Source organism: Lepidochelys kempii, chromosome 11 (genome assembly GCF_965140285.1).
Source record: "Lepidochelys kempii isolate rLepKem1 chromosome 11, rLepKem1.hap1, whole genome shotgun sequence".
Lineage (NCBI taxonomy): Eukaryota > Metazoa > Chordata > Testudines > Cheloniidae > Lepidochelys > Lepidochelys kempii.
Genome location: NC_136390.1, coordinates 37,435,191 through 37,450,580, shown reverse-complemented (window position 1 = coordinate 37,450,580; position 15,390 = coordinate 37,435,191). Strand labels below are relative to the sequence as shown.

At 38.8% G+C, this 15,390-nt stretch overlaps 1 protein-coding gene across 1 annotated transcript in view; it reads right to left on the bottom strand.

Annotated features, from left to right (window-relative positions):
• Positions 1–15,390, bottom strand: part of XIRP2 (xin actin binding repeat containing 2) — a 159,127-nt gene that overhangs the window by 25,272 nt on the left and 118,465 nt on the right. Inside the window, exons 3-4 of the mRNA XM_073305732.2 lie at positions 12,325–12,482; positions 8,706–8,837 (exon numbers count right to left, since the gene is read on the bottom strand). Coding sequence (XP_073161833.2) covers positions 8,706–8,837; positions 12,325–12,482 — 290 coding nt within the window. The remainder of the gene's footprint in view (positions 1–8,705; positions 8,838–12,324; positions 12,483–15,390) is intronic.

Sequence of the window (15,390 nt, the reverse complement as noted above, 5' to 3'; positions counted from 1 at the left end):
GCCAGAACCAGGATCAGGGAGAAGCAAAAAGGAGATGTAAATCGCTAGTTTGGTGCACTTGGGGACTCAGCCCAGTATCAATAAAAATGTTTAAAGCTCTATAAAATGGTGGTATAAAGATTTTATTGGTTGGGATGACTTCCATAATTCACTCTCAGCTTTGCCACTCATGAGTAATGTGGCCATTCTAAACTCATACTGATAAAATCTTTGTACCACATCATTTTGTATTTTCTACATAGTATATCATGTCATTTGTGATGATTTCTTTTGTGATATTAGAGAGCTGTTTCCAGAGAAAAATGCAGATAGCTTTCCTTTAAATACATCCTGCAAATACTTCCTTTAAAAATTACTTACATAGATCTTTATGTGCTGAAGGCTCCAAATAGCAAGAGTGAGAAGATAATTCACCTAATAATTTACTTATTAATTTTATGTATTAGTCCTTAGATTCTAATGATAGCTAGAAAAAATCTAGGATAGATGGATCATTCCTCATATGGGTGTGTGTGGAACTGTACTTGACAGAGTAGTGAAAAGACAAGGATTTCCCAGAGGATTTTCCAATCTAGGGATTGCTCCTCCTAGGCCACGTCCATAGTAAGCACTGTACCCTTCCAGGCCCAGCCATAGTATGTCATAGTTCAGCTTTTTGACCCAGTGCAACCAGCTAGCTCTGCTGGCTTATGCGTTGACGCATCCCTCTCTGCCCCTTTCAGGGCACTGTGCTCCTGGGGAAGTAGGGACAGAATAATCCTAGGCATCTCCCACATAGCAGGAGCTGCAAACCTCCCTAACACTTATGCAGGCAGTGCTAAAGTGGGGAAAGTTTCCTTATTACTTACCCTATGACACACCCATGCATCTATATCAAGGGCCAGGCAGAGTCTGGCCCTTTATATGGTGGACAACATAATGAGAAATGACAACATTCTATGAGTGGGAAAGGATGAGGGATATATGAGAATGAAAGGAAAGCTGCCCTTTCAAGTCCATTACATTGTCTGCTGGCATTACAACCACCCCATGCGAGGGTGCACATCATGCTGTAGTAAGGAATCCAAGTGAAGGTGAACCATAGGGAGTTATATATGTGGTAATTATTTTAGTATAATAGGATTTATTTCAACATATTCTATCAATAACAATTTTTTTGAATAAAAAAACTATGAAAACCCTGTTTGGTATTCCACTGATCTGATTCTATATGGTTCATGGCCATGCTCTGGGAGGATGTGGAGGGAGGTTGGTAGCTTTGATATCAATAGCATGGTGCATGCAGAGATGTCTCAGTGGAATGAGAGCCACCAATCTGCAATTTCAGGGAACTAAAATGAAAAAAAACATAATTATCCGTCTTATCCTTGTTATTTGGGGCATTCAGCTCATAAAATACATATTTTAGTTCTTTTTCCAAAACAAGTCTTTGAGAAGAATGAACACATTGGAGTCAGATTATATCTGTCAGAAGCTATCAAAATAATTTTCTTATTGTACCAAATCCACATAATCTTCCTGAATGCTAACATTTGCATGGGGATCTTTACGAAAGTAGATATATGTATTAAAAACCAGTACTGCCAGAGTTCCCTATTGGCTCCACATCTAAGATAGTTGCAGAAAGTTATTCTAACAAAGGTCAGGAACAACTAAGGCTTCTGACACAAAAATCAGTTAAGCAATTTATCATGTGACACAGATTGAAAAAGTGTGGAATTCTACAGACAATTCCCCCTTTTCCAAACCTCTCTCTTTCATAGCTCCATCTACCATTTTATGTATTCCCCACTCAGTTTTTATTTTCTTCTTTAAAAATAAATAACTAAAAATAATTCTGCTCTACTTATAAGAAAGCATGTGAAGATTTTGTTAGGATGGAAAGTAACTCTCAGGGGAAAAAGCTATTTTTTGTAAAAGTGTGAACCCCTGAACGACAAACAGCTGTGATGATAAGATTGTAAGAGATGTGATGAGTTGTTGTGCCCCAATACTATAGGGATCCCAGAGGTGTACTCTTTTCCCTCCCACTTGTAATCTTTAAGAGCAAGATTATTTCTCTTCTCAAAGGCACACAGACTAGATTATTTCTCTTCTCAAGGGCACACAGACTAGTAAAGGAATTTCAGTCCCCTCTTTACTCCCGGTGCAAACTCCCTGCATCGTCGGTCACAGCACAGCGGCGAAAGCAGTCTCCACAGGGCCACTACTCTCCATGTCATGCATCTGGGTGAGGAGTGGGGCGGATGGGAATGGGGAATAACCAGAACTAAGCAACCTGCTGACATGACCCTGAGTGGGGAAAAAACCTGCAACTGGCATGGATGTTGAGCAAATTACTTCCCCGCTGGAGCAGGAGGGAAGGAGAGCATGAAATAAACTGATTCTCAGTGTGACTCCCCTGGTACAAAATACAGCTCTCCCTCAGTACAGATATGTGCTCTCTTTATTTAGGGAAGGTTTTTATGTTACCGTCTACCCCAAAGAGAGTGGAACTGATGATTGTTGACTCAGTAAGGGCCAGATTCTGATACCCTACTGCTTTTGGAGTAAAGAACTATTCCTGAATAAGGATATCAAAACGTGGCCTTACTTCTGGACCGATTAGATTGGTAGAATAAGAATAGGCCTGACTCTCCCCCTGACTTGAATTTAACCCACCACTTAATTTTATTTTACTTTTAAAGCTTCAGTTCACTTTCAAAGTGTGCATATGATTTTCCCTGGCCTCAGCACATCTCATTTCATACTGAAACTAGAAGTGGAAACAGTGAGATACTGTGAGAGACTTTTTGTGGTATTTCTGGGCTGACTGGAAACAAAAAATGTTTATTCTCTTGAGATTTCCAGCCCTGTTTTTCACGCTCAGGAGGTTGGATAGTTCAGGTAATCCATACTTTTGGGATCATGTGTGAACTGAACTGTATTTCTAAACCTGTTGAAGCTGATAGAGAAAATAGTGAAAGTGGCAAAGAAAGTGATATGTTCAGTGGAAGAATTTAACAATAGAAGAAGAGGTACGTTAAAAAGAATGTTAAAAGAATGTTTCTAGGCTACAAAGTCAAGCACTCAAAAGTTAGAAAACCAGAATGTAGATCAGGGGTGGGCAAACTGTGGGCCACATCTGGCCGTCAGACCATTTAATGTGGCCCTCAGCTCCCACCAGGGAGCGGGGTCAGGGGTTTGCCCTCCTCTGGAGCTCCAGCCGCGGAGTGGGGTTGGGGGCTTGCCCCACAGCACCCAGGAAGCAGCTGGCTTGACCCCCCTCCAGGTCCCATGTAGTATGCGGAGGCATGGCCAGGCAGCTCTGCGCATTGCCCCATCCGCAGGCGTCACTCCCGCAGTTCCCATTGGCTGGGAACCATGGCCAGTGGGAGCTGCAGAGGTGGCACCTGTGGACGGGGCAGCATGCAGAGCCACCTGGCTGTGCCTCGGAGCCCGATGGGGGACATGCTTCTGGGAGCTGCTTGTGATAAGCACTGCCCGGAGCCTGCACCCCTGAGCCCACGCCCCCCCACCGTGTCCTAACCCCCTACAGCCCTGATCCAGTCTCTGAACCCCTCAATCCCAGCCCAGAGCCCCCTCTTGTACCCCAAGGCCCTCATCCCCAGAGTCCGCACCCCCAACCAGAGCCCTCACCCCCCCATACCCCAGCAGCCTGGCCCATCAGTGATGCCCCTCCCACCCTCTGAACCGATTGGTCCTATCCCGGAGCACCTTCCTGCACCCCAAACCCGTCATCCCCAACCCCACCCCAGAGCCCTCACCCCCAGCCTGAGCCCTGACACCCCTCCCCCATACCCCAACCCCCTGCCCCAGCCCTGATCCCCCTCCCACCCTCCAAACCCTTCAGTCCCAACCTGGAGCCCCCTCCTGCACCCTGAACTCCTGATTTCTGGCCCCACCCCAGAGCCCACACCCCAGCCGGAGCCCTCACCCCCTCCTGCACCCCTACCCCCAATTTCTTGAGCATTCATGACCCGCCATACAATTTCCATACCCCAATGTGGCCCTCAGGCCAAAAAATTTCCCACCCCTGATGTAGACTGCCCATGCATACTTAATTCTGCCCCCTTATTATTACATAAGCATTACGTAAGTAAATTTAGGAGCATAAATCTCACTGAAAGTCAGTAGGATTTAGGGTCTGAAGTAGGTAATTTGGAAATTTTAATCACAATTTAATTACATGATCACATACTATTTTTGCATAGGACCCTGCCTCATTCAGTGAAGAGGATGGACAGTGCTTAGGAAATGAGGCAGACGTTCAATATTTTTATCTTCTTCATTCAGCTAGTGATCCCTGCCTTATTTACTGAGTACTGTGCAATGAATGCAGAATTATTCATTTCCTCATAGTGTTTTCCAGGGCGATCCTCACTGTAATATCTGCATGCCTCAAAATTAAAGAATTTATCTTTTACTGAGAGATGAGAGATTTATTATTCTCATTTTACAGATGGGGAAACTGAAACAAAAAGACTTGCCGGAGGCCACAGTAAAAAAGTGACAAAGCTGGGATTAGAATTCAGGAGTACCTGACTCCTGACCCTGTGTTCATTCCTCCAGACCACTGCTAGAGATGCTGAGCAGCTACATTTCCCATGAAACAGGGGTTGTGTGGGGAAAATATAGTACCCAATTGTATAAATAAAGGCTGTATCTTAATGTTTACACACAAGGGGGCTGAATTACAGGCAATTGTTGAGCTGGCATTTCCTAACTTTTGAGTGCTCGACCTTCCAATCTTAACATTATTTTAACTTTTTTTTAACGTAATGTCCTAGATATTTTTTTTATTTTAATGGAAAAAAGTACAAACAAATTCTATCATGAATAACTGTAACTCCCCCCTCATCAAGTTTGGCTGCGTTATAAACTTTTGAAATTCTGTCCAGATGTATACTTCTCTGATTGGTTTCAGAGTAGCAGCCGTGTTAGTCTGTATTGTCAAAAAGAAAAGGAGGACTTGTGGCACCTTAGAGACTAACCAATTTATTTGAGCATAAGCTTTTGTGAGCTACAGCTCACTTCATCGGATGCAATGTAGAGCTCACGAAAGCTTATGCTCAAATAAATTGGTTAGTCTCTAAGGTGCCACAAGTACTCCACTTCTCTGATTGTGCATCATCAACACGGGTTGAGCCCTGACCTTCAGCAGTGCAGTAGTGCTTAAGCTAACTACACTGGTTATCAGCATGATAAGACTGATACTCAGGGGCAGGGAGAAAGTGAGGGTGTGGACTGCTCGGGTTATTTTGCTGGGTCTGGGAGGCTGTCCGTTTCCAGGGTTTCCACTGCATTGTGGGCGGCTGCTGCTGCTGCTTTGGCGGTGATGTGGATGCAGCCTTTTAGAATGCTTATGTTCAGTTATTATTTTGGCAGGCTGCCAAAATTTACCTGAGGGACACAAGTAAGAGATGGGAAATAACAATTTAATAATTTTATAACTCAGCAAAACCTAGAGAGAATGTCATGTGACAAAGAAAAGGCATGTCTACGGTCCTATGGATTTCTCTTTGCTGACCTGAAAAGCCCTGCTACAAACATTAGAAATGCTGGAGCACCTAAAAAAAGTTGCAAGTATCTGTAATGGGAAGTGTTAAGCAATTGAAATATAGGTGTAACTACGAGCTCCCCTATAATAAAATAGATTTGGTGCCTTCCTAAAGGTTAAGAAGTGTATCTCTTTGCATTCCTCTGTTGATTTTCAATCTGTGTTTTTCAACAGCAGTATTAAGTTTGGAAAGTAGTCTAATGATTGGTCATTGGAAGGTAACTCCACATTCAAAGTTATTCTATTTTTCAAAACTTGCTGAGACAATCTGATCTTAAAATGGTGATGTAACTCACCTAGAAACATCTATGTCAATATATTAGAAATGAAAGCTAATTGTTACTATAATTATTGCTAACTGTATTTAAATATTGTCAGATATCTAATATTGCTCTTCTTTTACGTCTCGTTAAACCTGACTAGCTAATATTAGTTATTATTGGGCCAGAATGTCACCTGGTGTAAACTGGCATATTTCATTGACTGGAAACTACATCAATTTACATCAATCAGTGATTTGCCCCTTTATGTCAACAAAAAGTTAATGTAGGTCTGATTCCCCTCTCCACTACACCAATTTCCAACAGTGTACTTTTGTTGAAATTAATGGTGTGAAACTACTGTAACAGAATATTGAATCAGGCCCATATTTTCTACCGCTGCTATTGCAAAAGAAATGGGTCCCAATTCCACACCTGGAATTAGTCACATGCAGGAGTGGCTCTTACTGATATGGAAAGTCCAAATTCTGATATTGCATTTGGATATGAAGAAAAGTTGTATTAGTCACAAAACGCACAAAAGTCACAGACTGGATTATTCCAAGGGGAGAAATGACTATGACTTTAAAAAAATTAGACCTCAGAGGAAATACAAAGAAATGTTAGTGAGAACATACCCTCTAGCCACCTCTATCGGAAGGAGGTCCTTTCATAGGACAGCAGGGAATAAGCAGCAAAAATATGTGTGGCAGGGAAGGGGGCTGCCTCTCAAGCCTGTCCCCCGTCTGTTCTCTCCTTAGCTATTGATAGGGCAAAGGGGGATGAAAACAGCCTATTTAAGCTAACCCCAGACTTTTCAAAAGAATGTCACTCTCTGGCTAGCTGCCCCATTCTCCCCACTCTGAATGCTTAGATTAGGAACTGTGCCGCTTCTGATGCCACGGGTCTGACTGATCACCTGTTTACAGGAATCAGGAAGGATTTTTTTCCCATTGGCTTGTGGTCTTGTAGGGTTTTTTGCCTTTCTTGCAGACTCCCAGAGGCATATTTGGGTTAGAAATAAATAGGATTTGAGGTTTATATTAATGAATGTATCTTTTTGCTAAGATTACCAACTTGTTGCAGCTTGCAATTGGTGTCCAGTGCAGGTAAAGGCTAAAAGGGCCAGCTCCCAGAAATGAATGAATCCTGGCACTGTGTAGTTGGACTATGTGCTTATGGTGGGAGGAGCCTGAAATCTTTGTGGACTGAGGTTCTCCCACCATCCCAGCCTTGTGGCCTTTGTTACTCCACCCCCACTTACTCGGGGAAGGGAAGAGGTTTCACAACTGAGCTGAGTCTGTGGGGTAGCTCAGGGAGGCCCTACCCCAAATTACTGTTTGGTTTATGGTTAAATCTCTGTAACCTGGACTGGAACCAGTCAAATGCTTGGCATGTGAGAGCAGAGGGCAGGCAGTGTGGTGCTCTTCCCCAAGGAATAATTAATAAAACTGTGGTCTGTCATGTAAACCCATCCTGGGTGTGTCAATAAGTGTGTCTGTGTGGGAAGGGAGAGTAAATGTGACACTGTGAGAGGGAGAGAATGAGTGAGTTATCTAGGTAGGTCTAGTTGTTGGTGACAGGTTCATATATGTACCAGCAACAACAGACCATTTCATAGGATGCCACTTTCAGACATCACAGAAACACAAAGAGAAGAAAAACTAATAGTTCTCCCTAAACCTTATGCAAACACATTCAAATGCATTTTAAAGCATTAAATAGGCTATACAAGAAGACTACAAAGAAGAAAAGGATCAGTAGACACCTAGATAATCATAGTGTCCATAAGATATTTTAATTAATTTTTAAAGAATCACAATTTCAATTTAAAGACAGCTGAGATCATAAATTCTTTATTTTACCACATTCTCCCCATAAAAAATGCAAATGCCTTTTCATATTTCTGCATTTGCAAATCCATGATTTCCACTAAAATGTACCTCCAGACTTAGACATAACCCACCATTTACTCTTACTTATATTTCATTTATTTAATCTTCAGATTCTGCCTTTGAATACACAAGTTTCCCTTTGACTTCAATAGGAACTGTACAAGCATACACCCAAGGTAGAATTTGTCTTACTGTGTGTAAATGCTGTGGGTTCTAATGTTCATGAGTAATAAAATGATAAACAGTGGTCTTGTGTAAAGTTACCCTAATTTAACACACTAAGTATGACTACGTTCAAGCTGTAGCTTTATCTTGTGGTACAAAGTTTTATACTTTCATTATTTGAATATCTCTCAAACAAACTCAGTTAATACTGCCATTCACTATCCATTGCTATTTTTCAGAGTGCACAGTATAGATTTGTCATAAAATTCATTGCACTAAGTCTTCATATATTCCAACCTCATTATCTTCTGCAACCATTTTTCATGATATATGATGATGAAGTAATAAAATGCAAAAACCCTTTATCTAAAACATTTGGAATGTGGTTTTATGTAGCATCTGGGTTCTTCCATGCAATTTTTGATCTGTTTAGAGAAGCTGATTAAATTTAAACATGAAAGAAACAGCAAACTCCTTCTCAAGGAAAATGGCTTCACAACGCTCCAAGTAAAATATATGCAAAGTACTTGCAGATACTTTTAAAATGAATTACAACCCCAAAGACAAGGTTTTTACAATACTTATCTGTTTTCCTGTAGATCAGCTATAAGTCTAGATCTCTTTTCCACACTGAGGGTTTATCTGCCTAAAGAGTATATGATTACAGTAGCATATATCAAAGATAAAATTACACTCTGTACCTACATTACAAAAACATTGTCTGTCAGTGATCATGAAATTAATCAGCACATTCAGCATGGCAAGTAACAGTATTTCCCCTCAAAGTTATCTAGTGGGTCATAGCTCTTATACTGTTATTATTACCTGTACAGATTTGTGCTCATACTGGTGTTGATCAATGGTCTTTTGTGAAGAGGCAGTCTCCCATTTCTCAAATTGTTTCTTCACGCTTGCTAAGCCACCAGGTACTGTACAGGTCTCTGATTCCTCTATAGCCTAGTGTAATAGATAAAATAAGTGTTAATTACCTGATACAGTAAGAACAGATGTTCATGGAAATAATTTTTTTTCATTAGGGAATAAAAATAATTTGTGTTGTGTATTTACTACTTAAATAACCATTGATTTCCAAAATTTGTGTGGCCACTTAGTGATAACTTCCATCCGCATATTCTACAAGTTCTGCTACCTCATTGTTGGTAGATTCTACATTTAACTAGTTAATACAAAATTTTGAAATTTTTTCTTGCTTCTCTGTAAGATACATTTTGCAGTAATGGGAGTATCTTAGAGAGAGGAGTGTAAAGTTATTTCTGTGTTCTCTAGGATCTGGACACACTCTCCAGGGCCGGCTCCAGGGGTTATGGTATGTTACCATAAACACTGTAATGAGAGTGTGTATGGTAACACCCATTGTTTCATGTTCTCTGTGTATATAAAATCTCCCCACTGTATTTTCCACTGCATGCGTCCAATGAAGTGAGCTGTAGCTCATGAAAGCTTATGCTCAAATAAATTTGTTAGTCTCTAAGGTGCCACAAGTACTCCTTTTCTTTTATTTATATAGGGTCACTCTATAGCTGGTACTACTGATAGACTATCATGACATTTTATGAAAATTACGCAAGAGTTTATCTTAACTGTATATCAGAAAAGAACAAATCCAGTAGTAAGACAGTTTCTCAAATTAAAATGTGAGTGGATGTTGTACTCAAAGAGCCCATTGCTTAAAAATTCATAAATGATGTGTTTTTTACTATTATGCATAATCTAGGGTTCCTGTATGTTTTACTTCTCATTTCTTACTGCAATCAAGCAGGCACTGTTTGTTACATGTTGATCTAAAATATTTTCTTCTCAAGCATCCAGAAAGTAATAACTACCTTTTTCCTAGGTATTATTTTTCTCTAAATCTTATCTGAGCTTTGCTCTTTCTAAGCTATACTCAGAGGTATTTTAACAGCTATTGTGATAGACTGTATAATAGCTACAGGCATTTCTATTGTATTTTATAGTTTGGGGAAACATTTTTCCCCCATAAATTTCAAGGCCTGAAGGAACCACTGTAATCCTCTAGTCTGACCTCCTATATAACATAGGCCATAGAACTTCCCCAAAATAATTCCTAAAGCAGATCTTTTAGAAAAAACATCCAAGCTTGATTTAAAAATGGTCAGTGATGGAGAACCCACCATAACCCTTCATAAATTATTCCAATGGTTAATTTTCTCACCATTATAAGTGTATGCCTTATTTTGTAGCAATGGGATTCATTCATCCAAAGTTCTCCCTCAATTTCCCAAGGTGCTGAGATAATTGTGTGACATTGTATATACAGATTAGTGCTGCTAAATGACAGCTCAGCAGAGAATAGGACAAATTTATGTCCAGACTAGTTTGTGACACCACTGTAATTTGGGTTACATGACTGCCAGTTAACTTGAGTTAACTCACACCTTTTTCAATGCTCATCTAGACACTCCACAAGCATTTGTTCTAGGACTCCATGAGCTTTGTATAAATCACAAATATTTGTGTCTTATCAACTCTTTTAATGTTAGCATACTTTTCTGGGTCTGGTTGTTACATCAGTGAGACCTCTGTAAAGTGTTTAAGTGAACTTCTCAGGAAGCCTGGGGAAGATAAAAATGGTAAAAGTAGTTTGCCATTTTCTCTGGTTTTTAGTAGGAGGAAATCATTTAGGAAACTTAAAAACATAATCAGAGCTGTTAACTCCTTCCAGATATTTTTAAGGATCATGCAAATAGAGTGCAACATTTAGAATCTCAAGCCCAAAGTATAACAATTCACTTCTATTAAGTAGTATTTTGATCATCTTTCTGTCTGTGCCCTTCTGCAAGGTTTCTGAGGTACTAATGATAAAGGAACAGGCCACTGAAACCAAACATCATGTGCCTTAGTTCCCACCAGCCTCACATTTCAATTCTCTGTTGTTTCTCTTTTTGCTGTTCAGCATTTTACTACATTTTATAAATATATATAAATCGAAGTGTGTGTATGCACTAGTTCTCCTGTTCACTGGTCCAGGATCTAGGCTTTTTAGGATTATTCCTTTTTAATCTCCTACCTTACATTCTGAAGAGAACTCTGGGGTGTATTCTACAGTCTTTAATTGAGTAAAAAAATAATATAGTGGCTCTTCTTTGTTGAAATAATGTTCCTTCAGTCACTCATGGTCTGTCCTTACCTTCATACCAACAGAAAACTCCTACTGATGCCAAAAAGAGTAACTCACTGGAATCAACAGGAGACCAGACTCATTAATGGACTCCTACACTTATCTCTCACATTTCTGTTTTTACAATAATTTCAAACTTCATCTCTTTCTTAAATGAGAAATTCTAAGTACCTATTTTCTGGTCCATTAAAGAATGCTGTGTTTTTACTACCCTTACATTTTCTAACATAATCTAAAAGAAAACCACATGATCAAAATACTGTTTCTGAGTATGTTTTCTATTGTCAACATGTGCTTAAGATAAATCTTTAGTTCCATGTGCAATTCAAACCCAGATGCTACACTCCTTTAGTTTTGAAGTTGTTAGAGTACCTTAATTATTCCACTGTCACCCGAAAAGGGGTGTTCCCTAAATGTGGTAACCAAGTTCAAGCCTACTGTCATTTCATTCATGGTTTTAGGAGACCTTGGTACAATTATTACTTAGTTATTTCAGTTCTATAGTATTTCTGTAAAATAAATTCCTATTGAATAGAGAGGCACAATAGTAAAACAAAATTAGTCATCAGATTTTTTTTATTTTTATATAATAGATGACTAGTTGTTTTGATAATCTTATTGTAAAACAATGCTCTTTCATTTTTCATTATATGGGAGGTTTTTAAGAACTGGTTAGACAAACATCTGTCAAGGACAGGCTAGGTATACTCGGTCCTACCTCAGCGCAAAGGGCTGGACTAGATGACGTCTCAAGCTCCCTCCCAGTCCTACTTTTTATGATTCTGTATCATTGTCCAGTTTAACGCTGCAGTAATTTCAAATTCCATAGCCTGAGCAGTCAGAGTTAAGCATTGTTTTGAATACAATTTTATTACCTGCTGACTATAAAAATTGATAATAGTACAGAAACCTGTATTCTTCTAGGATCATAATTGGTTTAGCAGAGTGGCTATGTTGCTAATCTCTCATTTCTATGTTGATTTAAATATTCCTAATAGATTTAGTGCATACAAGAGCAAAAAGAAAAACTGTACAGCCAGTGAATTAAAATGATCAAAAGATCAGTGTTATGCAAATTCTTATTCGTAAGAGCCTGAAATGAATTGGTAACTTTGCTGCGTAGGTGTTGGTAATTCAGGTTTTAAATTTTGTTCTACATAAAGGTAATGTGGGCAAAACGGTGTGACCGCTTTTGTGAATAAGCAAGCAGAATATGGCCCTGTGTAAACAGAAATAGCAAATTATGAAGACAATTATGATGTTAAATAGAAGGTAATATCTTACATTAGCAGAGGAGCTGCTGCGCTCCACTTTGGACACAGCTGCTTGATACATAGCCATTCTTTCCTTCAATGAGACAGAATCCTGGAAATCCACACTATCCGTCCAGTTAGTGCTTTCTTCTGAAAATCCACTTACAGGCTTGTGACCACTAGCAATAGCTAAAAGCAAACACAATATTTTATATTAGGAGGTTTATTTTTATTATTCAGTACCTGCTTTTTAAGGCTGAAAGAAAAGAAAAAATGTCTTCAAGAACAGATTGCAAGAGTTAACAATGTTATCCACTATCTATGGCAATATTACATCAATTCCAAATTATAACGTATTAATTGCAGATAGTAAATTACGACTCAGAATCAGGCCCAAAGTGCCCAAGCCTTCTCCCAGTGAAATCAATAGGCATTTCAATGGAAACAATGATGTTTCTTATTGAAATCAATATCACTTTTTTAAAAACTCTACTAAAATAAAGACTTTTCAATGAAACACATTGTATATTTTTCTTGATAAACTAGCAAAAATATATGGTCACCGGAAAGCTTGAATATATATCCTTTTACACTATAAGCAAAACCACTATAACTCAATACATAAGTTGTAATGGGGCAAAATCTATTCTAATCAATTGGGTTGCAAGAGAGTAATTCGGAGCAGAATTTGTCTCCAGTTTATTCATTTACTGTTAATTATTTTGTCTGCACTAGAGTATTAAAACCTCACTGATAATTAACTACTTTAACCTCACTCATAATGAATGCAAAACCAAGTGAGTGTACAGCAGCTGAGCATTGTAGAAGTTTTCACTTAGACTATTACTTTTACTCTGAAAAACTGCGTACAAAATGCAACACCTAAATTGCTGTTACTTCCTCAGTTTACATTGCACCCACAAAGTTGACTCATTTCCATTAAAAATGTGAATTGTCTCATCATAGCCTACTTATTAGCTCTTTCAAGCTCTTCACTTGATATTTCGTCCATATTATCTAAAGCTCTACATTAGGTGAAGATATATTCCCTTCAGTAGAAGACAGCTTACTTTGAAATTTTCACCTCAATAATTTTGCAGCTGACCAAAAAAGTCACTTTGATATGTTCATATATTAGAACACCCTACAGTAACTGATTCTTCAAGATGATGTCATCAGTGGCCTCATCTTCACTGGTTAAAAAAGGTGGGTTTTTTACCTTGGGGTAACTAACATGCCTCATTTCAGAGTAGCAGCCGTGTTAGTCTGTATTTGCAAAAAGAAAAGGAGTACTAGTGACACCTTAGAGACTAACCAATTTATTTGAGCATAAGCTTTCGTGAGCTACAGCTCACTTCATCTTATGCTCAAATAAATTGGTTAGTCTCTAAGGTGTCACTAGTACTCCTTTTCTTTTAACATGCCTAAGCTATCCCGAGGTAAAAATACAGTAAAGACAAGGCACTTTCATTTTACCATGAGGTTAACAAGGCAAAGTCAGCAGTATATGTACACCTCCACCTGGGTTGACCTCACCTAGTTTCCCTTGCAGTAAAACTAAAGTGCCTTGTCTTCATTGCACTTTTACCTTGGGGTAGCTCACGCTTGTTAGTTACACTAAGATAAAGAATGCTCCTTTTTTTAGTAGTGAAGACAAAGCCAGTGTGGATCACACTGTAGATAAGCGAGCAGTGAGTCATTTGTGTGATGAAACCGCACTGATCAAAACTAAAAGCTAAAAACAATAAGGACTTGCGCCTGTTGGAAGTTTCTACTTTCTGTATAGTCAGTATGCACCTCTTAGTATTTAAAATGGTTGGATATAGACAAAGGTTTTACAGCTTCTCTTCAACTTTATTAGGAATTTGTACCTGCAGTACCTTACTGACTCTGATTTCTTCCTGTAGTATATCACCAGGGAAGATCTCATGTTCAAAGCAAAATTCCAGGAGGTAGAGAATAGTGCTTGATAGCACACAGTGCTGCTTTGCTATTGCTTCTGTGAACATACTGCAGCCTGACTGCATAAAATAAGCAGAATGGTTCATTTCTCTGGCACTTGTAAAGTAGTAATATTTTTCTCAGTGTAAAATCATTGCAATCCTACGCTAGAAACTGTCATGGCATATTGGCAGGTGAAATGTAGAGAACAATTAATTTGATTCAAGAGCAAGTACCAGTACATCTATCTCTTTTATTATTTCTAATTCCACATTTTCCATTATACAAAAACTGCTTTTTGAGAGTCTGTACAAATTAATAGTAAGAGACTCGTTTTAATAATAAATAGGAGTCTTAACATGCTAGCTGCAACTGGCAGTGCCTTTGTGCAAGCCAGCACATCAAAATCCAAAATTTTAACTAGTTTAGAAACTATGGTTAAATTATCCCATGCAGATTTCTGCTCATGTTCTGAAATTTCAAAACCCCATGAGGGTCAAATTTTACTATCAGATATATTACTATAGATTAGTGGGAACTGCATGTGTGACTATTAGGGCAGAATTTTCCATTGAGTTTTTTAAGATAATTTTTAAGCAAAAATATTGAAGAAGAGTAGCCTCTAAGCTTGTGAAATATCCAAAGTAAATTTAGGTGAAATAAATGGTTAAAGGAGCTTAGTGAATCAAGTCAACATTCTCCAACAAAATAAATCTACTTAATTTTTCTTTTTGTTTTTAAATATAAAACCACCATTTGAAAACTAGACATAGATTCTAGATTTGGTTATGACACAATACCTTAATGAAGGCAGAATATTCCTGTAAATGGCAAATAAAACTGAAAGTTGCTGTGGAACAAAGTTTTGCTTTTACAATGCAGCTCAGGTACTGAATGTCAAGTCAGAGACAGATAATATGATTAATTGAAGAGAGATTTGCACTCATAATGAAAGTTAGGAAATCCAGCCACAGCAGCAGCAAAACAGCTGCAGAAATGGGCTTCCAGTAGAGAGAGAGAGAGAGAGAGCATATGGCTTTGTTTACTTTTATCTGGCTGTCGGTGCAGTTCAAGGAAAATCTGGGAAGGTGAAGACCTTCGTATATGAACATGGAGCATGTACGATACTTTCTAGAGCAAGACAAGAGGATAAAGG